Source organism: Malurus melanocephalus, unplaced genomic scaffold, assembly GCF_030028575.1.
Source record: "Malurus melanocephalus ecotype Western Australia unplaced genomic scaffold, MMel_1.1 scaffold_98, whole genome shotgun sequence".
In the NCBI taxonomy this organism is placed as follows: Eukaryota; Metazoa; Chordata; class Aves; order Passeriformes; family Maluridae; genus Malurus; species Malurus melanocephalus.
In genome coordinates, this window is record NW_026623330.1 from 423,358 (window position 1) to 449,870 (window position 26,513).

A 26,513-nucleotide genomic window follows, 5' to 3' on the forward strand; every position below is an offset into this window, starting at 1 on the left:
TCAAAACCCAAGGTTTTGATGAGGCCCTGATSAGAGTTTTTCCAAAGCTCTTCCTTCTCACCAGCACCCCCTCCGTGCCTTTCATTTTAACCTGGGGTTCTTTTTATCTGCCCAGCCCTTTCTGATCCCCCTGGTCTTCCTTCCTGTCCCTTTTTTCATTAATGTGTACTCCTAGTTCAGCTTGTGATCTGCTTTAGAAATGGCATTTCGTGACTTTTCATTTCCTCTCGTAGATGGAAACTGGAGTCAAGATGGGGGAGCAATCTCCAATTACTGSTCCAGACAGCAATCCTGCTGATGTGTCTGCCACGGGTAAGTGCTGATTTAATTCCCTGCCACCCTTCTCCCTGTTCCTTCAAAAACAGTCAAACAGAACACAGTGCAKAGTGAGACTCAACAGAAAAAAAGGGAATATTGCACTGTTTTTATACTCCCAGACAAAGAACTGAGATCAATGGGTTTTTAGTAGCTTCTGTCAAACATAACTCACATTGTCTCYAACAAACAGCTGAAACCAAACAAAAATGAGTGATCACAACATTTGCTATACAGCAGTAATGATAATAGACTCAGTAGAAAGCAGATAATGAAGACTCACATATAGATCAAGATTAGGTTGCCACAGAAACTGTGCTTCCTTGATTTGATGAAATTCTGGGGATRTGTGCTGCTTGCATGGGTTTTTTGCTCAAATCAGGGCAGCAGATTGAAAGGACAGAAATAACAGGCAGACCCCTAACAGCTTTTCAGTTCATAACAAACACAATATATCTGTGTGTATTTGTGTYTGAGAGTCGTGACATTCAAACAAAGGCAAGAGTTGCTTTGATCACATCTCTAAATGCCTGTTTTGAAAACAGCATTTAAGGAAAAACCGAGTTTGTGAAATTTGATYGGAACCAAATCTGAGCTGAGCAATTTCAATTCCTGTGGGGAACAAATGTGTTGTGTTGAGAAACAGTGAAAATGCARGAGTGGCACAATAATGGAGTCCCCATTGACACAGAGATGGAACTGACTCTGTTCTRTATTTCTCTATGCATTCCTGAACTTTAGTCTTTCTCTTCAGGCAGTAGCAATTAAGCAAAAGCTGAGCTTCTCAACTTCATGTATGATGCACTGTGAATAGGAAGAACAAATACCCAGGATCTGATTCACTCCAGTCTCTCCACTGATGTTATTTAAATTGTACCTGCATTTGTTATAGCCCATATTAGATATTCAAATTTAAAATTAAACAGTTCCCTTACAGCAAATCTGACCAGTTGGTTCCCTTCCTTGAAGGGTGAGCTGAGTGAATATGGGCTGTTGAAACTGGAGAGTTTTAATATTGGATATACCTGGAAATTAATGAGCACACTGTTTTTACACATTGACCATGAAAAAAAACCACAACTAAATCAAAGGAACAAGACAAAAGTCTTATTTTTTTTAATATACTCAGAATATAAGACTCTTGGTTAATATAATTCATTACCCAGGAGCTTCATTGTTTGAAGACAGTGAGAAGGCCACAGTYTCTTAACTCATCTGAATAATGTCAGTAGTAGAGCAGAAAGCACAAATGCTCCCAGTTCCAGTTTGTTCCCTGTCATGTTTCATTTTCTTGTTTAACAGCACATCCTTTGTCACCTGCCACTTCTTTCATGCTGCCCTTTTTCCAAGGATAAAATTTCAAAGATAACCTTGAGAAATWAAAGCATCTCTTAGATAAGATCCTCTGGTTTTTAACACTTTATGAAAAGGATCAGTGTAGTTTTGTAAAGTTTTTGCACAAACTCACACATGAGGCTTTTTCATTCGGAGCTGAAGGGAAGTTGTGCCAACTCCACCGAGGTTCTAGCCCACTGTCTTCAGAATTTAATATAGCATGTGAGAGGTGTTAGTGTCAGATTTTCAAGATGTTTTGGTTTATGCTTTTGGCATGTAAAGAGAATGTAAATTACTTTGAGCTTGGAAACACATACACTGTGAAACTAAAAAAATTGTACAAAAAAAAGAATTCTGTGCGATTCCTTCTGTTCCTTTAGAGAGAATCTCCAACTGCAAGATCCTTTACTTGTCAAAGGCTGGGTTTGGTTTCAGTACCTTAATGAAATGATAAATTAAGATCTAAATTATAAATACTGAATGTGAACAGTGAGATGTTTTTATTTGTGTGCATCTGAAATCCAAAGAGATGGTTTTTTGAACTGTTTCTGACTATAAGGAGAGAAAGGGATGATGGATGATGGCCTAATGGACAGGAGTTTTTGGAAAAGAGTTCCTTCTCAGAAAAAAAATACTGAGGAGCCTGTGGAATTCAGGCTGAGCTCCTTCTACACRGCCCATGGTTGGCAACAGGTCATTCCCCCTCTGTTTCCAAAGTGTTTTCTAGATCACTCCATGTGCTTTGGGGAACTGTCAGATATGCTGAGGGTGTGTCTTGGAGGTCTCTCTGGGAATTCACAAGTGTGTTTCCCCTTCTGTTTCCTGAGTAACTGTGTATCTCTAAGAGAAGAGAAAATACCACCAGGAGAAGCCATATGCTTGATGGAACACTCAGAGTTATTCCTGGTTATTTTCTGTTCATTTGCTACTTGTCACTTTTTTATGTGAAAAATTAAAAAAAAGAGTGGAAATGATTGATAGCCGTAATTTTTGTTGATTACAATTATGTCTTTTAAAAAAAGAAGTCAGCCTAAGGATTGGCATGTATTTTTGGCAGRTGGGTATCTAACTGGCATCCACTTGATTAGCACAGCTTCAGAACAAATTTTTCAAAGCAATGCTTACAACTTCATCATTATTGCTTTATTTTTTTATTTCCTAGTTATTTCCCCCAGCCAGACTGATGATTCCCAAGGAAGGAACTCGAGTATTCGTCTCAAAACAGAAAAGCTGGAGAGGGTAACTACTTAAAATCTGATTTTTTGAGTGTTCCTTCCTTCCCTTTCATGATGCAGGTAAAACAGCTGGACAAACTGTAAGGTATAAATGGCACAGGAAATTTTCTCTGCGGATGGTTCTTTCATGTTGCAGGCCRATATTTCAGTTTGTATATTGGGCAAATTACTGTTTTTGTTAATCTAATTACTGATTAACTCCTCTGGGAATCAGAACATCCCTCAGGATTTTTAAGGCAGTTATTAAGGACAAAGGGTTTTGCTTATTACACTCATCCCTATTCAAGGTTAAATAATATCTGAACATCTCTCAATTAGAAGGAAAGTCACAGAGTGGCTCTGGAATAAAAGTGTTGTCAGTGAGAGTGTACCAGGATACAAAGGCTCTTTGAAGTGTAGCTCTTTAATTACTCCCCCATGTCCCTGCAGTCATTATCCCTAGTCCTTTCTTTTTTCACTCCAAAATAAGTTTTTTCCTTGCAGGCACTGAATTATCTTGGGATTCAGCTCACAGATGAGCAGCAGCAAGCCCTAAGGCAGCAACTTCAGAAAGATTCTAAAGGAACAGTGTCTTTTGGAGGTAATAATTTGTTAATTACCATGGAAAATAATGAAAAGTAGGAATACAGAAGTGATAGATAATAACCATTAATATATTTTCTGTCAGTATTGGGTTGTTGCTGCAAATAAAACGATAGTTTGAGGCAAGAACCTTCTTTTACTGTATGAAAATAAGCCTGAAATTCTGAAATCAAAATAATGGGAATGCAACTCACAAATTTATCTAATTAAGAGCAGCCATGGGACAGTTCTATTTTATTTCGTTTTATTTTCAMAAAATSCTGGATTTGTTGCTTTGACAATAARGAACTGTAATTTTTCCAAGAATTACTTGAAAGAGTTTGATAGTTGAAGAGGCTTCTTGAAGGAACTAAATTGATGGATCACTTCACTTTAATATGTGGGAAGCAAGAACATTTCAACTCTTGCATACAGAAACAGATTTGCAGGRGGACCATCACAGTTCTTCCAGCTAAACCTAATTCTGATGGCAATGAGCTGCTTCTGTTGGTTATGACAATTTTGGTTGATGACACTGACAATTTAAAAATATTTTTCAGAAACTGTGAGACATGATGGTTCTGATGCTAAAACTGATGGAAGTTTCACTTTTCCTAAAGTTTATGAAAAACACTCGTGTGTGAAAAATAGCATTTTGTACTTAAACATCCTAAAAGACACTGGATTTTCAATATCTCAGCAAGAAAGATACTGGATCTTTTATCAGATTTTATGTAAACTGGCCTTTTTATATTTCCACCTTTCATAGTGGAACAGAATCTTTTATATCAAAATGGATGGGTGATCCAAGCCATGTTGATTGTGAATAAGGGAGTGCTTGCATTTAAAACTTTCAACTTGGTCAGCATCAATTTTACCAAGTTCCTGTCGGGTTTAAAGGAAGCCATGAGATCTGAGCTACCATGAAATTTTTCCTTTTTCCTGTCTGCTCTGATAAGATCAGCTCAGTGGAAAGGGCAGGTGTGTGTACCTGGTGTGCAGATTTGTTTCATTTTTCACAGGCACCTGCAAAATGCAGAACATCTCAGGACTTTGAGGGTGAACTTCACCTCTGTTTTCTTTTCCCTTTTACAATTTGATTTGAGAACATTTCATCCCAYGCTGTGTTTTGGGCATTTTTATTCTCAGCAGCTTTGCCAGAAGTTTCTTTTTGGACAAATCTCTCTGATTTTTACATTTTTCTTTAGAAAGCTTAGAGGACAGACACTGCATTATCAGAGTGGCTGCTCATGGTGATAATTGCAGTTTTGTTGCATCAAGGATCTGTTACTAAACTGAATTTGTGAGATACAGCAGCAAAACCTGAACTGTTTTTTTTTCTTAGATTTCGTTGAAGTTTCAAGGAATCTGTTGTCTGGGCAATCAAATGCAGCTGATGATGGCCACAAATCTTTTGGGGTCAGTGAAGTTGCCAACKTACAGGACTCACAGGTAAAACTTGTGCCTGATCAGTGTTTTAACATTTGGGAGGAGATTATTGGAGATTATTGTATCCAAATCTTGGGCAGATGTTTAAAAAAACTCCACACCATGTGGTTCTTTAGGATAACCTAGTTTCTGTGAAGCTTTTTTAAGCAGCCTAATTTGCAGAAAGCAATTAATGTAATTAAATTGTGGGTGGTTGAAGTCTGGACAATATTGATTTGCTGAGATTTCTTAATGAAATTCGTATTTCTACAACCTGTGTGAGTGAGAAACAATCACTGGGCCCAATGATTTGAACTGCTGCTACAATGAAAATAATTTTATTCTTGAGGTGTCTTTAAAAAAGAGCATTTTTAGCATATGAACACTGAAATAAAATAGCTTAAAATTTAAAATATCGAAGCAAAGAGAGGGTATTAGTGATGTATTCTTGATACTTTTAAAAACACATTTACTAATGCATTTTAAAAGGAAAAATAATTGTTACCTTGGAAGATAAGTTGGTTAAAATTTTTCTAAAATGTTTTTATTATTTTTCAGAGCTTTAAATTACCTTAAGATTTAATTCTCCTCTTTTTTTAGCAGGATTTTAATATAAGATGTTTGAGATTATGGAAGACACAGTTAGCAATACATTCTAACCTTACGTATTTATATACACACAGTTTGTAAGCAGTGATTCCTTGGAGGATGATGTGGAAAGACTTAAGAAAGAAAGAAATGAAGCTTTAAAGGAAATSAGTAAATTAAAGGTAATACTTAATTTTTATTTGCTTTCAATTATTCGAGACTATTCTTTTTTTTTTTTAGTTTATGTAGTAATTTATTGTTCTTCTTTTGAATTTCATGTGCAGTTTCTCATAGATAAATGAAATGGCAGAGCAGACAGTCCTAATCATGTTTGGAGATTGCTTGCAATATATTTGTGGAGACAGTGAATTTTAGCTGTTGCACTCAATGCTAACACCTTTTTTAATCTGATCCATAGAGAAATGAGACTAAGCAGCCATCTCACAAAGTGCATTTGGAGAAGTGACTGATTTGCATGGCAATTTTATTTAAAAATGTGTGATCCTGGTAACTGCAGAGCCTGAGCGTGTGCTGATAATTCTGAAAGGAATCAGAACTGGAGGATAAATTAATCTGCGTGAAAAATYAATACACATTTTCCCAGACATCACAAAATTCCCAAGGCCTAAAACAATAAATATATTTATTGTTTCTTAATGTTCCAGGTTGCAGCCACAGTCCCATGGTGCTGAATTCCTTTTGTAACAAAMCAAAAGATAAAAAGTTCTGTATTCAGCACACATAACTCTGCTTCTTGACCAGGAATATTGAGCTTGGGATAAAGACAATTAAATAAATTACCTCTTGGGCCAGAAAAATTCTTGCTGTAAATTACAATCAACTCAATGTTTCTGTAGTCCGAGATCTGTTCTCTGTTCTATGCATGAGGGTTTTTCTTCTCAGAGCTTTGTACTGAAATGAAAAAATCCAATTTACATTGAACACAGTGAATACTGACCACGAGTCCCTCAACTGCTGATGTGGACAACTGATAATGATCAATCTATAATTAACTGCCTGATTTCTTACCCTCTTTTCCACATATCCCAGAAATGTTCAGTAAAAAATTCCAAAATACTCAAGAAATTTAAACAGCATCAGTGACCTCACAGAAAAGTTAGTTTTCATATGGTTTTATCACAGGTTTTATAAAAGCTGTTGACAGAAGTTAAGTGTTGCTTCCTGTAGTTTTGAAAGAGCTAATTGAATTTTAGGACTAATTTTTTTTTCAAATGTGTTTATTAACTATTTCTTCTTTTTGTTTTTTTTTTAACAGGAAGAGTTGTCTGAATCTGTGAACTTACAGAAACAGTTGACAGAGCAGCTACAAGCAGTCAAGCAAGTATGTTGAAATTTCTAAAAATTGTAATTATTTTCATTTTTCATAATTTTTTTTTTTTTGTGGAAGGGAGAAGGGAGCACTTATTTCTCTCCTGGTGGTCATACRGACTATACTTCCACACTGATTTCAGCACAAARTGGTTCTCATGTTACTGCAGAGCTTTTGATTAAAAGTGGAGAATATYGATCCTTCAGTTTTTAGAGCAGTAATTTATTTCTCTGGTGTTGAATTGAGATAGGAACCCTAAGACAGGCTGGATCAATGAAGTGAGATAATGATGTAGTAGTACCTTTCTGGCCTAAGTATTCTTGAAGAGATTTTGCTGTTCTTAGGCTACAGTGTGCCTGATTTACAGAACTAAGATTAACCACTTTATATGTCAGCCRGTCTTAAGTGGGAAAAAATTGCCAGGGAGAAAGTTGTAGTCAGGGTTTTGTGAGGAAAGTYTYGTTTCTGTGTCCAAATCTGTCTGCAGCTATGAGAGAATAAATCAGAGTATTTGGCCTCCTTGTGTCTCTTAAAGGAAATTCCCAATTATATCTACATCTTGTGTCATTTATAGCCAGGATTYCAAACCAAGGACCTTTCCTGTTCTGTCTTTCTCCTGAATACCTTGGCYGTCTTCCCTTCGGATGAGCTGGCTGCCTTCCTTACCTTTTTTTCCTGTCAGATGTCATGTGTAAAAATGCAAGATACAGTTTTAAAAATCCACTGTATTAAGATTAATTTTACATTTTTGCTTATTTGTTGAGCCACTTTCATTATCGTCTTTTATTCCTTGAATGTGAGAGCTGCTTGGAAGCTTTTTCCATCAGTATCGTGATGTTTCCTTCTGTACACTCTGGGAAATGAAGGAAATGAACTGGGTTATCTTTTGGATAAAATTTACCTGSAAGATTTGTTCCTGGAATGCATTTTAAGGTCCATTATCTAAAATGGGTTCAATGTGTTTTCTAGACTAGAGCACTTATTCAGTTTATTTATCCAGATTAAAGCTATTACCAAGTACAAACCCTAGCACAAACCTGTTTTTCCTGGGAAGGCAGCCTTGGACAGGGCTGGTTTGAGATKTTTTTAAGTGGCAGCAGTGCCCGTTTGCCACCACTCGAGGTCCTCCCACTTTTATTTTTCTCAGGTACTGTCGTTTGGTGGTGAAGTTCAGCAGTCCTCCCAGGGATAAATACTGATTTTCTTGAAGGCATTGAAAGGGTTCTGTATAGTTAAGTGAAAGGGAAATACTAAATTATATATAATTATAGCACTGTGTGATCCATTTTAGGAGATATAAGTGGGCTTTTAATGGACATTTTCTTCTGTTTATATTTGGTGCCTTTTCAAGTGGTTTATGTATGTTATTGTAGATATATTTCTGTAGTTTCAAACCAATATTGGCACTGAAATTCACTGTGATACAAAGTTTTTTAAAAATAGGCTACTTAGAGTACAAGTTGCAATTTAACCTGTGATGTGCATTCCTGCTGGAGCTGGAGTTAATGAAAGGGGTTAATGAGTACTTTATGGAGCCCTAATGGCCTGATTAAAAGTAACAAACAACCACAGTAAACCAAAAAAAAAAATTTAAATCGGTGCTTAAAGTCTTCTTACTTCAGTGTTATTTAAACTTTTTTTTTAAATTACTGCTTTCCTGGAAAATCAGGGTTTTAAATGAGGATATAGGTTACCAGTCATGTATGGGGGTACATTTGGTATTTTCTATTAATTGAAAATTGTAGAGATTACAGATTCATTAAGACAGGGGTACAAATATTCTGGTTRATGAACATGCTTTGTTAGTACCAATTCATTAAGCAGTGCTTGACTCAGTAACTCCCAGCATGAATAAACTCTGAAGATTAGAAATGCTGCTAAACTCGCAGTGAGGTAGYGATTATTTTCTAATAGTGCTACGTGACAATTAAAATTCATTAATTGATCTATTTTTGCTTTGAAGTTGTGACATAGCATTATATCTCTGGGGCTTCCTTGAACCCTGTGTAAGCTGGAATTGGCACAAAACACAGAAAGGCACTTTTGGAGTACCTGAAGTCTTGCCAAGAGCATGAATGTGAAATCTGTAACGATGTCTTGTGTCTTCCTGGAGGGGTTGGACTGGATCCTGTGCTGCCTGAGAGCYCTGGCTTGTTTCAGCCACAATGATCCCTTCTGTATTACAGCTTTTTCTGGGCAGCCTCTGTCAGCTGAAGCACTCAGCTAAACATCATAAATGGGAGAAGTTGTAAAGATAAGATCCTGTTTGTGGTGTCCCAAACTGCTGGACTCTGTTCCTAGGGCTGAGATTTGCTGTTCTGGTTGTTTTCTCCGAGGGGAAAAGAGGGGATTTGAATGGCTGCTATTTTGGAAGCAGTATCTAATTTATTTCGCCCTTCCTGAAAGAAATACTGGGTTTATTTCAACAGCTTTTTAACTTTAATACATAGTAAAGATATTAAAAGTCCTTTTAAAGGATGGTTTTGGCATATAATTGATGTAAAATTAATCAACAAGCATGATTGATTTGTAACTACAATTTTCATGTGGTTTAAAAGAATATCATAGTTCTGGCATTTGTGGTGGCTGGAATAAAACCTGGCTAAAACCTTCTGACACTCAAATTTATCCAAGGAAGAAATAGAACCTGGCTTAGAAAGAAACCTGTACCCTGAAATTGCTTTTTTAAGGATTCAGCTTCTCTCCTCCAGCTTTCAATTCCTTATTGATTGCAGTGGCTTCATAGCAGATCAGGACAATTGGTCCCATGGGACATTTATATAAATGAAATATCAGCAGCTGCAGATCCCATTTCTCTTGTGTCTTCRATTTGGATTGGAAAGGACCTTAAAGTTTATCTCATTCCACTCCCTGCCAAGGGCAGGRACACCTTCCACTATCCCAGGCTGCTCCAAGCCTGGCTTTGGACACATTTTTCATACATTGGAGTGRGATGAGCTTGTGTTGGTGAAATGGGTGTTCCCATCAGCTCTTCACTGGTGGGCAGGTGAGAGAGCCCATTGTGTCCCTGCAGTGCCACCTCCAGTGACTGAAAAATGGGGAAAACCTGATGGAATMGTTTCCCTTTGTGTCCCCCTGTTCCAGCAAACAGCTCTGGTGTGTCAGGAGATTTTACTAATTTACTAAGTTGTAGTGTGTGTAATTGTTTCATTGTAATGTAAGAAGCCATTGTTCCCTAATTATTCCTTTAGGTCTTTCACTGTTGAAATCTGGTCATACTTAGTCTGCTATTACAGAGAAATTAATATTCAACAACTGGAGTTCTGAAAAAACAACGGAGGAGTAAAGGCAATGCTGGATTATAGGAGATTAAACCTTTMTCTCAAGGAGGTCTTCTTTCAACATGAAGACCTCCCTTTTCATAATAGCAATTTTCCCTTCACTTTTCTTCTGTTGCTTTATTTAATTAATTCCTAAGTGTGGGTTTTTAAGATGCCACCCTTTTTCAAGGCCTCTGTGTTCATTTCTRTTAGACAAACTGAACATTGGAGCATCTTGTCACTTTTGTCTCCAGGAATCGTTTTTGCCACCCCCAGCCTTTCCCAAGGATGCCTTTGCTGCCAAAGTCTCCCAGCTCATCCTCTGTATCAGCAGAGCCCAGCTCTCCTTGCTGTTGACTCATTTTGTTTCTTACAGTGGCAAAGAAGTGCCCTCTCCAGAGGCAGTAATTTTGACCCCTTCTTGTGCAGATTGATAATTTCTAAGAAGTCCYTGTGTTCCCTGAGTTGTTTCTAGGAAAAATGAGTGCCACGAGCAGCGTGCAGGAGGGGAGATTGTTCTGCTGTGCATTCAGGGAGTGTGAGCAGGAGTGACCCTCACACTGCTCTCAGTGCTGAAAMCAACGTGAGGAGTAACACACACATGGAGCAATCAATTTTGGGACAAATCTGTGTTTCCAGGTGCAGGTGATCCTCGTGTAGTTCACCTCATCSTTCCAAAGGAAAAGAAAAAAACCATTCTGCTCACTGTCAGATTAAAGGTCACTGAAATAGATCTCTTGTTGCTTGTGCCCTGTACCAGAAACCTCTAAATTATACAACACCAATGTTCACTGATGGTGTTGCTGTTCTACATGTGTGGTTACTTTTACTGCTCTATTTTCTGAGACCAGGATGTCCCTGGCCCTGATCCAGATTGGTGTTACATTGCAAAGATGAGGGAGATGATGTCCTGGTTACATGTCACTGAGATTAGTTRATTTAGGGCCTGGACTATATTGTTCATTAAAATAGAGGTTAAAAGTCATTTGAAGCTGAGATTGGAAGATCATTTTGCAGAAAAAATACTGTCACAAAGTAAAGGAAAATGTGACTGGAAGGATATTGAAACAGAACAACTGCTTCTGTTAGGAAAGAATTAAATCTGCATTTTTAAGTTTAACTGACCTCTCTAGACATTTCTGTTATGACTCCTGTTTGTTATATATTATGTGCCACTTCTTCTACAAAGCAAGGAAGATTTGGTCATCTAGGTTTTCCAGAAATAGTAATTTCAAACCTAGATTCTACAAGGTTATTTCCTCCTTGTTAGAGTCCCATTGTGTTTCTCTGCACCCACCTGTTTTCCCTCTGGTTCCATTCCCAACCAGATATAATTGTATAKAATTGTAATAATAAGATGTAATAGGTAGACAAGGAGTAGAATATTCCCCTAAGCATCCTCAACTGAGCAACTTCTACAAAAAACATTTCKCTCTGTGAGTTTGTATATTCCAAGCTTAAAACTTTAATTAGTGAAAATTGATTAAAAATGACTTTTCCCACAGGTTAATTAAAAGCTAAAGGGAGAGATGGGTTACTGATTTTGGTGCCAGTGTGCATTTTGCATGAGCAGTTTGTTTGTTTTATCCCTAGTGTGTAAACTCATCTGTTGTCCAGACCTTTAGCTTGGCTTTCTAATTTATTAATCAAAGTTAGCTTGAATTAATATTCAGTCCTAAAATGAACTGAGCAATATCTTTCTTGAAATGAGGTTTTGCAGCATTTAGGGATTACATTAGCTGAATTAAAAGCTAGCAGTTTCTGATTTTCTGTTTTCTCTACATTATTTATATGTAAGTTTTATCTGCCAGTCTTTTGTGATAATACAGGATATTAGGAGCAAATATAGGAGCAGGAGCTAGGCAGAAAAAGAGATTTTATAAAAAGCACTGGTTCTGAGAAGAGTGTGGACTGAATACTTGTATGAAAAGTCCATCTGYATGTGTGTGAGCTGTGACTAGAGTGTGAATTCAGGCAATAGTAATAAAATGAAGGAACATTTCATTGAGGTACTTTTTTGGTATGGAAGCAATGGGGCAGATCAGCAGCATCTGGCGAATTTCAAGCAAATCTTTCATTCAAGCAGATTTTCAGTAATTATAGAACTCATTATTTAATTTATTAGGAAGATGATGTYTCTGTCCATAATTGTTTTTCAACTGCACATCATATATTAAAAATCAACAACTGAGCCCTCTAACTATGAACACTATCAGAAAGCCCTTATGCCAGCTACAGCACTTTGGGGCTCAATCTCTTTTTCTAGCTAGAGTTGTAACTTTTCCTCTGCACTGTGTGGTCTGCAGGAAGCCAAGGCAGCTGTGGAGGAGACGAGAGCCCTGAGGAGCAGAATTCACCTGGCAGAGGCTGCACAGAGACAGGCCCGGGGCATGGAGCTGGACTATGAAGAAGTGATTCGCCTGCTGGAGGCTGAAATTGGAGAGCTGAAGGCTCAGCTCGCTGAACATTCTGGCCAAAATAAAGTAAGCAAAGCCTGGYGGAGTTACCATGGTTTCCTCGCTGTTGTCGTGTATCTTGTTTTCATTTTCTTTTCATCTGCTTTTCTAAAGTAGGTCACCGTTGGTCTTGTATTATTCAATAACTGGGATGATGTGTCGTGGAGAGGGTAATGGGAAGTGTGCAAGGCTTTTCCTTTCCAGACATCTTCAGGCTGGAAAAACAGGAGCTCCCAGCATAAGTGGGTCACAGGTCCAGCATTAAGCCTGGAATAGTTTCTGAGCTGCAGATATATTGTCTTTAAAGATTCCACTTTGTCTTTATTTGTATTATTTGTATGCTTTTGTACTCATGTCAAAATGGCTTTCAGGTTTATATTTCTGTCAGACAAGTAGCAGCAATATAAAGTCCACTCCTGTTCAAAAGTAAATTTAGATTGAATTGAGATAATCATTCAAATGCTACTAATCCTGCCATAAAAATGTCTTTTTAATTGAGCCTTATATTTTAAACCCACTTCATCTGCAGTGAGGCATTTCAGAACATGCTAAGAAATAAAATATTGAAAGCACTTAAAAAGTTTTCCCCATAACTGCAGACCTGTGTTCTAGACACGGTTTGAACACAAGCAAGCAGGTTGGCATTTGGGAGGTTACCTTGTTTTTCTCATGAAAAATGGATGTGCAGATGACCTGGTGAAAAAAACCTGCTAAAATGTTGCCTTATTTCATCCTGAGAATTAATTTAAYATCTCAAGGCATTAGGAGGTAAAGCCAAGCTCTGTGATGAAGCTTGCAGAGAACAGTTTAAAAAATCCCTATGGATCCCAGGGTGGAATTCCTCTCATCTGATTKTGAGGGATGAGGTGAATCACACCATTGAATTCTTCTTTCTGAACATCTGGGTGAGATGCCCCATCTTCTATGCCGGGTGTTCTTGCAGCACTGTTTGTTTTCTAGGATTTGCATAAATAGCCAAATTCAGAGGGTGTGGGTTGCTTTCCTGGAGGTTTGTTCCAGTGATTATAGCTTGAATTCCTGAAATTCTGACTGGGTCCTTGAATACCTGTGTGGAGATGTGAATCTCTGTATTTCTTATCCAAAAGAAGCAGAATCAAGTAGGTACTAATTCCATATTATACCCTTTTCAGTGTGAAAGAGTGAAGTCCCTCTTCCTCCAGAGTGGACAGTGAAATTTTAAAAAAAAGTGTTGGAAACAGCAGATTCTTTGACATTCAGGGTGATGGTGATTCTGATGCTTTGTACAATGATTATTTGCTTCCAGGAAAGTTAATAAGTGGGTTTTGGTGATTTGTTGGCAGGAGTTTTAGAGTAGATTGTAGGCTTTTAGAATGATCACCTGCAGTGTAATATAAGAGTTTATTTTTAACTATAGTGATATTTTCTGAATYGTGGAGAGATCTTTCTAGATGTTGTGCCCAGCAGACAGCTCAGCTAAACAAACATGCCCAGGTACATGTGAGGACTTCACTCGTGGTCCTCTGACAGGAACAGTGCCAGGGACTCCAGTGACACCAGAGCCCCCAGGACTGCATCTAGCAGGGCTCACRTCCTCTGCCCTGAAGGAGGCAGGGATGCATAACCCTGATCAATASGTTATACAAGTGCATGCAGAGGCATCCTGGGGGTGATTTCCTCCAAGATGARCTATAATTACTGAGTTGGCCAAAGGATGTGAGGATGCAAACTCRAGGACTGAGTTTGTTCTGGCAGTTTCTGCCACCTTGCTGACAGATGCAGTCACTATCAGGTTGGTATTTTTGTTCCATTCATAAATCAGTTCAAACTCTCCTTATTTTCAGCCCYGTCCCTGTTGTTATATTTCAATTTTATTTTTACCTTTGCCAAAATCTGCTGCAGTTTGGAGCTGATTTACCATTCCAGTTATGAGTTTTACAGAAATGTAGAAAAGAATGTGTTAAACATCCCAAACAGTCAGTTCACGTTATGTCTCTGTGTGAGCCATGGGAGAAAATTATTAGAATAAAAACCTTAAAATTTCAATCCTTTTCCCAGGAGAACATTCAAGACTTGAGAAAGAGGGTTACAGTGCTCGACTGCCAGCTGCGGAAATCGGAGTCGGCCAGGAAGACCTTTGAGGTGACTACTGAAAAACTGCTGCAATTTGTGGAGGTAACTTTGCCTTTCATTTCTAGAAAATACCTTAATTGGGAAAGATTTGTGTTGATGTTTGTGAGCAATGAGCATAGTAGATTGAGTATAAACTGGTTTGCAGAGATCCTTTCATTCCTAGAAACAGAGAAAGGAAATAATGTATAAATGTACAGATCTATCAAGAGRTTACACAATCTTTATGTTTTGCTGTACTTGACAAATGACAATAATCTGATAATTTTTTTCTACCTAAACTCTATAAATTTCTGTGAAACTCCTCAGAAKAAAATGGCATAAAAGCTAATGATGATACTTTGGAATGCGATGAAACAACAACAAAAGTGATGTTATATTTACTTCATTTAAATGGGTTATCATATTTTGGTTTTTATTTTTGGTTTTCTGGCTGGGAGAGACTAGCCACTTAAATTACAAATCAAATCCCCCACCCCCAAACAGAACATCAAACTATGAAGTGTTAACTTTTTGACTGTGTGGATTTATAAACTGTTAACTTTTTGACTGTGACCAACAGGTTGTGCATGAARTACTTTCAGATAATTCTACTTCCTCAACAGTTTTAAGGTATGAAATGGCAATAATGCAAACTTCTACTTTGGTTTCTGAGTCTCCAAAAACTGTCTTGTAGCTATTTTTTCCTATACTTTTGCTGTATAGTTCTGAGTGTCATTTTATTGAAGGAGAGGGAATGGCATGAATTATAAATTAGGCTTTCAGGATACAGCTTCATTAAAAACCTCTGAATTAAATTAAAATAGTTAGTAATTACATAGCTATGGTTGTCTGGATATTTCCATAAAGTAATTATAATGTACTAAGGATTAGTTAAAATGCAAGGAACCTTAACAGTGGGTTATAATTTTTTAATATTTTTTTTAGATTCTCCTAGGTGATTTTGCATCACAATGAATCCRGTAGCATATAAATAAGTTGATAAAATGTGTGTCCATTTACATTTTATTACTTTCCTTGTTTAAAAAGGTACTGGGAATATTCAAGAAGATTTAAGCAGCCTTTGGTCCTTCAGAATATTGGCATGGTTGTGCCTATATACTCCAGATAACATTCCATTAATATTTATGGAACAGTAAACTTGTTCAGTGTCTTTCCTGCAATGTTTTTCAGTGCAGCTCTCAAGGAAATCAAATGTATTTAAGAGAACTGGAACTTTATTAAAACAAAAAATGCAGGTTGTGATATTGTAGATAATCAGTAAGATGCAGTTCCCATTGGCACTGCACACAACAGTGATGCTGTTTGTTTTATAAAGTTCATAGAATTTATTTCAATGAATGGATTAATTCTCAAACACAAAGCCAAGGTGCCAAACTGACTCGCTGACAGCAGAGCAGACAAGAGCTGGGTCCCAGGAAGCAGAGTCCCTTCTGAAATGCTAGTATGAAAATTCCATTCAAGTTCCTTTCCTGACACCCACTGAGTCCCTGACACTTCTTTTTGAGTGGGGAATGTTACTTGAATTGAACTTTCCAAATATTTTATTGTACAGCCAGGGCTGCTGCTGGGGCAAGTTCACTATAATACTCTGGTAGCATGAATCCTTTTTGTTCCTACAAAACCACTTAGTAAAAACAAATCTACCTTATTAAAAGTAGCAAATTCCTTTATCATCTTACAAATGAACCCTTATTCTTTGTTCTCTTAGTGACAGGAGAACAACATTGTCCACTAAGGCACTTCTGGCACGGCTGGGAAGGGTCGGACCCACTGTCACAGCAGCTCTTGCMGCAGAAGCCAGGGATCTTGCCAAGTCTGTCCGTGCCATTTTGGAAGTAGATTGTGAGTAAGTGTGTCCATCTCTGTGTGCTTTCAAATCCTGGTAGCAGTTCATCAGCCAGGAAGATGGATAATTTCATTTAAAATTGGATGTGAGCTGGCAGAATAAATCATTCCTAGCACGGGAGGACAGAGCAGGTTCAGTGTCAGCTCAGGATGCATCTTCATCAAAGTATAATTAGAAGATAAAGTTATTCCAGAGTACATTTCTTCACAAGAAAACTTAAAGCAAAAAATGAATGCCAAAATGAGGAATATGAAGTTTACCAGAATCATGTAAAACTAGCAGAATTTCGTTACTTTAATGCTCAGCTTTTCATGTTGGAATATTTGCAAAACGTTATTCTGCTGGATTTACATGAACATGCATCAAAGTGTTTTAATGAAGACGTTGTTGCTGCAGGGAGTGAATGTAGGCAGCAGTTCCATTTGGAGATATCTGTGTATGTCCTCAGGTCATGAACAGAAATCTGTTCCCACTGGTGAAAATGATGGGAATTCATGAGAGCTGCTGTCATAAACTGCATCACTTGAAAATCTGAGAAACAACTTYGACTTCCTATAGAATTCCTGGTTCAGATCATGGAAATGATGGTGTATTTGGATGGTATTTGCCTAGAGTTGAGCAGATGTGKCAGTTCTAATCCAGCTTAAAGGGATTGATTTACAAAAATGGAACAGAAATGGTACATTACAGGAGGTTTGGGGAAGGTGGTTCATTATGGTTGCCAATAATTATTGTATCAAAGAGTTGAATAGCTTAGATTGTTTAGAAATTAATGTAGAGACTGAAAAAATGTTTGTTGAGAAAGTAAGATATGAAAAATATGGTTTTTGACATTATTTTTCAAGCATTTATTTATTATTCACTCTGACAAAGAAAGCAAAATAAGAAGAAAAGATTTGTTTAAAAGTGTCCAGAATATTAGAGTTAGAGTTACTGGTGGAAGTGAAAAGAATAACAGTGACCAGGAGAGGAGATAATTGGTTTTCCACCAGTGACAATGCTAGTTCTGTCACACTGAATTGGTTTTATTACACTACGCAGGAAATTGTGCAAAGAAAACGTTCAGTTCTAAATTAATACTAACATGTCTTATGTCAAACAGGACAGGTAAAATACATGTTAAAAAGCTCTGGAGCCACAGCAAGGATCCATTTTATGAAACTGACAATTAAAAATAGGTCTGCAGCGCAGGATTTAAAGATTGAACGTCATCTTTCTGAGTTCATTCTGATTTGGAGAGCATTACAGATAGATTTGGGCTCTGACAAGCCTGGGTATGAGATTAAAGCTTTAAACCTCACTCGCTTTCTCTCTCTCCCTCAAAAAAAGAAAAAGTAGTTAAGGCAAAGTAACTAATTGCATTCTGTCTGCAGCTCTTTCTGCCAACTTCTCACTGAATGTTTCTCATGTGATCTGAAGTTTTGTGTCACAGAAAGGGGTCTCTTGTCTATGGGATATTTCATAAATATCATACATCAAAGAGAAAAGTGTGACAGCCATTGCATTGCAGACTGAAGGGTTTCCTTTTGCCAGAGACATGTCCACAACATAATAATTTGTTACTGAATTCTCAGAGAACTGGGGTTAATATTTTTGAGATTGCTCAGTGGATCAGAATATCTRGCTGGGCAACCTTTGTGATACATTTTACCTTCTCAATAGAACTTTTCTTTTATTATTTGCTTCATTCGTGTACAATGCAAAGTAAAGGAGCCCCAGCCAAAATACCTCTTTGATTCATTTACAATACATGTGAAACAAAGCCTRGGTGCCAAGACGAGGTTGTAGAGTGTTTTTCCAACAGAAAACTGCTCCCTTTCTTAAAAAAATCTTTCTTGACAACCAGGTCAAAATGGCATATTTATAAATTACCCGCACAAACTGTCCCCTTCCTCTGCRATAGCCTGACATTTTGCCTGAGGGAAGAGGCTTGAAGAAGTTGAGTGTATTCCTGAAAACCTTCGAGTACATATTGCCTTGTGCTGGAGCTGCAGATCAGCTTTCAGCTCTGCAGGCTGACTGACAGCTCCATGAAGGCACTTTGGCGATTCTTCAAGCRAGGACTCTGACAAAAAAAAMCMAAAAAAAAAACRACAACTCGTTTTCCAGGGCTTACTGCTCCGGGATCCTCCAGCTCCCCAAATGCAAATAACAAAGTAATAAACAGAATAATCAAGCTCATCCCTTGAAAGAGCCATTCTTCATCTTCTTTAWGGGCTGTAAGCTATTTTTAGAAACTAAGCCTTGAGAGGCCGTTCTGCTTTGCAGAATGTGTCTCCTGAACACTTGAAATTACTTCCATCATGCAGAGGATAATAATAATGCCTCTGTGAAAGAGCTGCAGCATTTAAAAGTAGTTGCTGCCTGCACTTAGTAGACCATATGGTGCAAATCAGGCTAAAAAGAATAGAGAAAGCATTTTCTTCTTTTCTTTTACAAATTTAGAAAAGGAATACACTGGGTACTGATCGTGGCCGAAATCTGATTAACCCTGGAACACATTTATCTCCTCATCAAAGAGCARGCAATCAGCATTTTGAAATGGGCCCTCATATAACACAGCTTTCAAGTATTTTGGCTGCTGATTTCCTCACTCTGCCTCTGAAACTTCTGTCCAAAGCTACAGTCTTTCTGTAGTGGATACAATCCCAGCCATCCATATCCAGGAGGTGCTYTAAATCCAGGTTCTCCACTCAGCAGGAACTCATCTGTAACTCTTGAGCTCTTTTATCCCATCACATTCATTTAACCTGTCCTCAGCCTGGATCTGACATGTGGCAGTCATGCTGAAATTCACTCAAATTATCTCCAAATTGATACAGATTCCAAAAATCCTATTTTACCATGCTCGTATTGATCTTGCCAGTCACTATGCATTTGATTTTGAAGATCCTACAGGCAGAAGTTTAGTTGCCTGGATTTTATATTCATTTTCTTTGATGCTGACTAGATAAAAGAGAAGGATGGAAATTGCTGGTGCTCAGCATCCTTTAGTGCTTGTTCTCTTGATGGTTAAGTTGATTTTGATTTTTGGGCAATGCCTTACCTCTTGGCCATTAAAAGCTGAAATGTTGAATCTATCCATTTCTTCAGTTTAGGGATCTTTCAGCTATATCGTGTTCAAATGCCAAACCATTCCACAGTCAGGAAAGTGTCAGTTATCCCTTCCCTTTCTTTTAACAGTGTGGGTGGAACTGAGCTCTAAAGTAAAGGCTTCACAAATAACAATATTGTTTCTATCCAAAATAGCAAAATTGTTAAGTATTCACATTTCAGGCCTGGTGTGTTTGTTTATTACAACAGATTTAATGCCATATCCAGTTTTGCTGTTTTGTTCTTGAATCTTGTATTTTGTGAACACAGCAGTGCTGTAACTTTGTACAGATAATTGGCTGCAATTCAGAAGAATTTCTGTTAAACTGACACACAAACATGAGATTTTCCCCCTCCCTTTTTGCTTCATACCTGTACATCAAAATCCAGCTGTCATTGTTGCATGTCCTGGCTAAATTCTGGTAGTTGGACTCCTGATTTTAAAGATGCTGCATCTTCTTGTAATTTTAACATCAGACAAAATTCTTTCCTGCAARGTCCAGTTTGTGGGGATGAGTGAGCATTGAGGGAATGCCTCTGACATTCTTTCAGCTGATGAACCAGAACTGTCCCTTCCTTCCTCACTGCTGCTTGGGAAGGAGCAGCACAATGATAGCTGAAGAGATAACTCTGTGTATTCATTGTTCTGGCAAGGCCATAAATATTTCAGTGAATTACTGAAATCAGAAATAGAAGAGAGCTGATAAATTATACAGAGTATATCCTGAGCACAGCTGTGCAGCTCCCTTTTTAATAGTTTTTGCTAGCAAAAGAATGAAAATCAGTGCTGTGTGCTTGCAAGGTAAAAAGCTTATGTTTGTCAGCTAAACATTTGCTGAGACAGGACTTCCACTAGAAAATATTAATTTGGTGCAATTAATATGTATTATTCCTTTGAAACKTTGAACAACAACAACAAAAGAGGTGACTTTTCCCAAAAGAGAGTTTATCAACTGTTACATTCAAAGAAAAATTTCACCATTTTGCAGGGCCCTGAAGGTTATTTTTTTTCCCCTCAAAACAAAAATACTTAATGGGAAGGTGGTTTTATTTTTRTCAAAAGTAACAATATTAAGGTATTCAGTGAAACTTTTTGCTGTTGGATCTTATCTGACATTAAAAAAAGCACARATAAATCTCAGGATTATGTTGTTGATTTTGGGATATGAGCTGGCCATCTCTGGCTCCTCCTGCTTGCAGAACTGCTGAATTTTGCTCTCCTGGGCACAGGTATCTTTTGGCACAGAATATTGCCACTTTATTGCTCATGGGATAAATACCCACTGTTGTCATCTTCTCAGGAGCAATGCTGCAAAATCCCCTGCACAAGAGCAGGAGTTAGGAGTGCCTGTGGTATTAAACCTCTTCCCTCTGGAGCTGCAGCTTTTCTTTGCTGATCTGAAAACTTTGCTGGTGCAACACACGAATATAAATTAGGAACTGAAGTAAAACTTGGTGATTTTCCTTTTACATCTTCAGKGTTGTAAACTGAGAATAACCCCAGACTTAATTTTAATTTTTCCAATACATAACATCAAACACCCGCAGGATGAGAAGTACATCCCTTTTACATTGTATTACAGACCTCATTTAATTTTTGCTTATTCTGAAAATGGGAATGTTTCATTAAAAATTTGATAGCTTTTCTGCAACTCTTTAGATACACTGCAATTCAGATCACAGTAAGGAACCTGAAGGTGAACAACTTATGTACTTGCAGAAAAATTGAAATTCAAAGTTGCATAACAGGAAAAATGATTTCTGTAATCCACAGGAAAAAAAAATCCAAGCATATTTAATTTTACAAGGACACAGTCAAGAATTCAAAAGCTTTTTCTACATAACTATTTACTTGCAGCAAGACTTTTAATTTTCTGGAAATCATTTGAATTTCCAGTTCTGCCTGCATGGTAAATAAGAACGAAGAGTTGTAATTCTGACAGTGTTCATAGAGCTGTRATTTCAAAAAGAAAATCTGTTCAAGAATTTGAATATGTGTCATTGCAACAGAAATKAAACATTCCACTCAAGTAATGTAATACTGTCCAGTATTGAAAATAATTCCAATATAATGATGAGGAAGCACAGAGAGAGCCACTGACAGTTTTCTGAGAATGTTTTACTGGGTTTCCCTTTTTTTGTCATGATTTCCACAGTTCAGCACTGTATGTTTGGTCAAAGGTTCAGTGCTGAGTGCTGGATCCACATGGATTTTTTAATGCACAGTTCTGCACACATTTCAAGGTAATTCAGATTAGAGCTGTGGTTTCCAGGCTGTACTCAGCCATCAGCCACTGAACCACAAAACTGATTTACAGCTTGTCTGCAGAACCTGGCCTCTTTTATATGCTTTTCAATTGCAAGATTTATTATGATAATCTGGGAGAGGTTTTGAGGTTGCATGGTGATCCCTGACTCAAAAAAAACAAAACAGAGCCTGCTAAGCTGTAGCATCATCACTGATGAAATGGTAATTTTTAAGTGCTTATCTGTACTTAAAAGCAGTGCCTGTAATGTTACAGAAATAATTTATACCCGTGTGGCCAAATTGAGGCTGAATAGCAGAAAAGAAAAAGAAAACAACACCAAAAACCCCTTTTGCTGTTTCACCTTTGGCTGTRGTTTTGTTTGGTTTTAGTGTTATTATTGGCTGTGAGTAAGGTGCTGTCTGACAACCCTAAAAAACATTCTCTAACCCCTCTTTCTCTGGYCAGGATTGCCTTGGGTTTACAAGAAATACTTGAAAGGAAATAATAAGAGTTCTTGGTGTGTAATATAATTAAAATGTATCACTTCTGTGAACACAAGGCRTAAAAATGCTTTGCAAATGGGGAGAGGAAGAAATGTCTGCATGTAATGTAAATTACACAGAAGTTTAGGAAAGTAGCACTAAGTCATTTGCTGCCAAGGAATCAGAAAAGATTCAGTTGGAAAGGGGGCTTCACACAAATTTGTGTATATTAACTCAAACAGRTATTTTCTAGCATATCCCACTGCCTCTGTGAGCTGTTCCCATCTTTAGTTATCTTTTCCACTAGAAACCTTTTCCTTTGGCCTAAATCCTCCTCACTGTTGCAAAAGTCCGTTATAACTTGTCTTAACCCCATTATTATTGAGAGCACCACACTCTTTCCTCTTAGTGGCAGCTTTTAACATTTTTGAAAGCCATGCAGCATCTCCACCCTGTTTGCTGTCTCCCCAAATAAATGACACCAGTTTGCTGAATTTTTCTTTCCACCCCATCTTTCCTGGCGCTTTCTTCACCTCTGGATTCTTCTGACTGCTCTCCAATTTATCAAAGTTGTATTGAGTTCTGTACTTGAGAACTTCAGTGGGGGACACAAATGGAATAAACTTGTTTGCTTTAAAATGAAATCACACCAGGTCCCAAATGGAGTCTGCTTTCCCCAGTAGCTCCAGGTTGTTGGTTCCTGTGAAATCTGGGCTTTCCTGTGCTCCCAGAGGAGCTGGGTGTGCCCCCTTCCTTCTGGGCAGCTCATTATCCACACCTCGGGTACCACTCTTAGCTGTTGTCTTTATTCAGCTGCACCCTGTTTCTTTTAGACATTTGATCCAGTTAGTCAAGTTCTTACAAAATTCTAATCCTGCTTTTCAGTGGCAATTCAAAGAAAGGTCCGTTTAAAGGGGTTTTAAATCCAGAATTATCCCCAAACCCCCCTTCCTTGGACTAAACCCACGTTTTGCTGAGTGTGAGTGARGAATGACATTGTTTTCACCTAACTGCTCTTTCTTGTGGGTGTTGTTACAGGGCCCAGGAACGAGACCCTGCTTGTTTAATTTGGTGTCYGAGAATCAGAACATTACAGTAATTACGGACAAGCAGAGAAGCCAGAGAAAAGCTGACACTAATAAGGACAGAATAATTTTAGACCCTGATAAAATCAGAAAATATACTTAAATATCAGTTATGAGCAAGTTGCATGCTGATTTATTGGTGATGGGATATGCACGTTAATCCCTGTGTTTCACAGCGAGCAAAAACACAATTCAGTGTYTAAAGCTTGTATTTCAAGACAGTTCTTTAATGTGACCTAGATTTCAGAACTCTGTTGTTGCTGCTAGAAAAGCAAATTATTCTCTCTCCATTCACTTACCTTTAATGAGAAAAGATGAGTCAGCTTTTGAATAGGCACTGCCTGTCCTGACTTTCAAATCAAAACATTTTAATAATGAAAAAAAAACAAGTGGTATTATTATATCTTAAAATACAGATGACCTAACAAGATTAGTGCACTCTCATTAGGATAATTTCCAGCATCTCTGAAGGAGAACTTCATTAAAGAGCAGACTTTTAAAAGTCTATGGACTTGTTTAGTTCAGACTGTGACCCCTCTATGAAAAAAAATAATTGACTTTGTGCCTCTTCCCATCCAAGTTGTATTTGCTCTCGGTAACTATGGAGACTGAAGTGAAAACTCTCCAGTTTCAGCAATTTACTGGATGGTGAATACTTCCTGAATTGTCTCTCTATTAATTTCTGTTGACACAATGCTTAAAATKGTGATATATTAGTCCTTCATTGTAGCGTGATGTTTTGACATAAGGGAGGAAACAAACTTTGAAATTCCGTGGCACGGAGATGCAAATTGCTCCCAAGTCTGAGGGAATTCACAGGGGAGGCAGGGGCTGATCTCAGCCCCAGATCAGTGTCTGAAAGGAAGAAAAGCTGAGACAGGGATTGAGCCTGAAGGAATCAGTCCCAGATCCAAATCTGGCATTGCTCAGATTTACTGGGCTGGCTGTGGGCAGAGCTGGGTACCCCAATGTGTCCTGTGGCTCTGGGATCAGGGAACACTGTGCCACCACTCCGGGTGCCCAAACCCCAAATGACCCCACAGTGGAGCACCCATGCCATTGCTCCAGGTGCCCAAACCCCAAATGACCCCGCAGTGGAACACCCGTGCCATTGCTCCAGGTGCCCAAACCCCAAATGACCCCACAGTGGAGCACCCATGCCATTGCTCCAGGTGCCCAAACCCCAAATGACCCCGCAGTGGAACACCCATGCCATTGCTCCAGGTGCCCAAACCCCAAATGACCCCGCAGTGGAGCACCCATGCCATTGCTCCAGGTACCCAAACCCCAAATGACCCTGCAGTGGAGCTGAGCCAGAGCAGGGTGTGTGCTTTTGGCAGTGCTGAGCTCATTTCCTTTGGGAGCTGTGGATTTGGGCTGATGGGGGAASGGGATGAGCAGCCTTTTGTGGGGATCTGAGTGTGCTGAAGCCATCAGGGCTCATCTCATCTCCAAGGCTTTGCTGTCAGCTCCTGCACTTGTCACATTTTTGCACTTCTCAGTAGGTAGGAGTGAGAAGCTGAGGGCCAGCAGAGCTCCTGAGACATTTATGGTGCACAAGTGTGTTAATTTAAATGGGAAGAGGTACAGGGGAAGTTGATTGCCAAGAAGGAGAGATGAGGCTCTTTAAAAAGTGTTTTTTAAGGAGAATTTGCAAGAGGAAAACATAATTGCTTGGTGCTTATGAAGGTGATCTAAAGGAGGTACAGAATGTATGTGTGCCTCAGACTAGAACTGGTGGCATGAGGCACAAGGATCATTAACTGGGGGTTAAGGAGGGAGATTTTTGCCCTGCATTAGTGATTGCTGTGGGTGYTGTGTTTGGTAACACAGATTTTCCTTTACCTGTAAATTTTACCRTTACACTTCAGGTAAAATTCAGTATGCTACATTGAGGCACTTGGTATTTTTTTTTTTTCACCTGCGGATTTATAACAAAAAAGGAAAGGTATCTATCTAGATTTTAGGAACTTCTAAAATATGCTACCTTGAAAGTCATATCTTCCTGTAAGTCCCTTTTTTTACTTATTTGTAGCTACAGGCTTTTTTGTATGAGGCTAAAACGATGGCTGGAACTGATGTATTTTTACAATTCTTGCTTCCAAAGGCAGAAGTATTTCTTTGGTCAGTCCTTCTGTGAGATGAACTCAGCACAGAGTTCTTCTGTCTCTCGATTGTGGGTGGTTCGTGCCAGCCCCTTGCGCAGTTTAATTCCATCATCAGTGCAAAAAAAGTGAGATATATTACTTAGCAAGAAAGGCATATCATGTAATACTATTGCTTTTTAAGTCTCAGACAATTTCTGCTCAATTCTAATTTTAGGCAGTCATTTTAATTTGTTACCAATGAATGCTTCCTAATTAAACTTGCGTTTAACGATCACATGCGTCAGCGAGCAATGTGAGCTGACAGTGATGGAAGTGGGTGGAAAGCACAATAGATGCTGACAAGAGAACTTGATCCAGTAAGGAAAGGAGATGGATGAATTCCGGAGCAGAGGAATCAGGGGAGCAAGAAARGAGGGAAACTGGGGGGAAAAGAAATGATTTCTTGGGCCGTGCAATGAGTTATTTCAGGTTATTCCTAATTACCAAGTGGTGAATGCCCTGTGTGCAGAGCCTTGTGTTTCTGGAACAAGAATGGGTTATTCCAGATTCTTTTCCATTAGCTGGAAGTGGCTTGTACCAATCCAGACCAAGAATGTCCTTCAGAGGGTACTTACTTCCCTGAATTTAACTTTTATAGCCTTCAAGGCATTGGTGTAAAATTCCCCAGTGATGGAGTGTTCTCTAATTTGAGAGTTGATGATGTGTTTCCTGTCTTCTCTTCAGCAGCTGAAGATTTACAGGTATAAACAAAATTAATTTCAATTTAATTTAGGTAAATAATCCTCAAAAATTGCTTTGTAACTTGCAGTGTGCTCAGTCAGCTGTGGAAGCAATAATGTGTTCTCACAAATCCCAAGTTTAAAGGAAATTCTTTATCCTTCTTAAAGACCCAGAGCAAGAACCTCATTGCTCAGGTGACCATAGCTCTCACTCCTTTCTGAAGAACTTAACCCTGGCCAGAGTTTGTTCTAACTTTGGATTTCCTTTCTTTTTAGATAGGAGAAGAAAA

At 38.3% G+C, this 26,513-nt stretch overlaps 1 protein-coding gene across 3 annotated transcripts in view; it reads left to right on the forward strand.

Moving 5' to 3' along the window:
- STXBP4 (syntaxin binding protein 4) overlaps positions 1 to 26,513 on the forward strand; it is a 64,578-nt gene that overhangs the window by 17,189 nt on the left and 20,876 nt on the right. For 2 of the 3 annotated variants that reach the window (XM_057368811.1, XM_057368810.1), the window contains 10 exons: positions 234 to 312; positions 2,813 to 2,889; positions 3,369 to 3,465; positions 4,792 to 4,898; positions 5,558 to 5,644; positions 6,739 to 6,804; positions 12,380 to 12,556; positions 14,567 to 14,683; positions 15,201 to 15,250; positions 16,350 to 16,483. In XM_057368811.1, coding sequence (XP_057224794.1) covers positions 234 to 312; positions 2,813 to 2,889; positions 3,369 to 3,465; positions 4,792 to 4,898; positions 5,558 to 5,644; positions 6,739 to 6,804; positions 12,380 to 12,556; positions 14,567 to 14,683; positions 15,201 to 15,250; positions 16,350 to 16,483 — 991 coding nt within the window. Of the gene's footprint in view, positions 1 to 233; positions 313 to 2,812; positions 2,890 to 3,368; positions 3,466 to 4,791; positions 4,899 to 5,557; positions 5,645 to 6,738; positions 6,805 to 12,379; positions 12,557 to 14,566; positions 14,684 to 15,200; positions 15,251 to 16,349; positions 16,488 to 26,513 lie in introns of all 3 variants that reach the window. The other variant, XM_057368812.1, reaches the window with a different exon arrangement.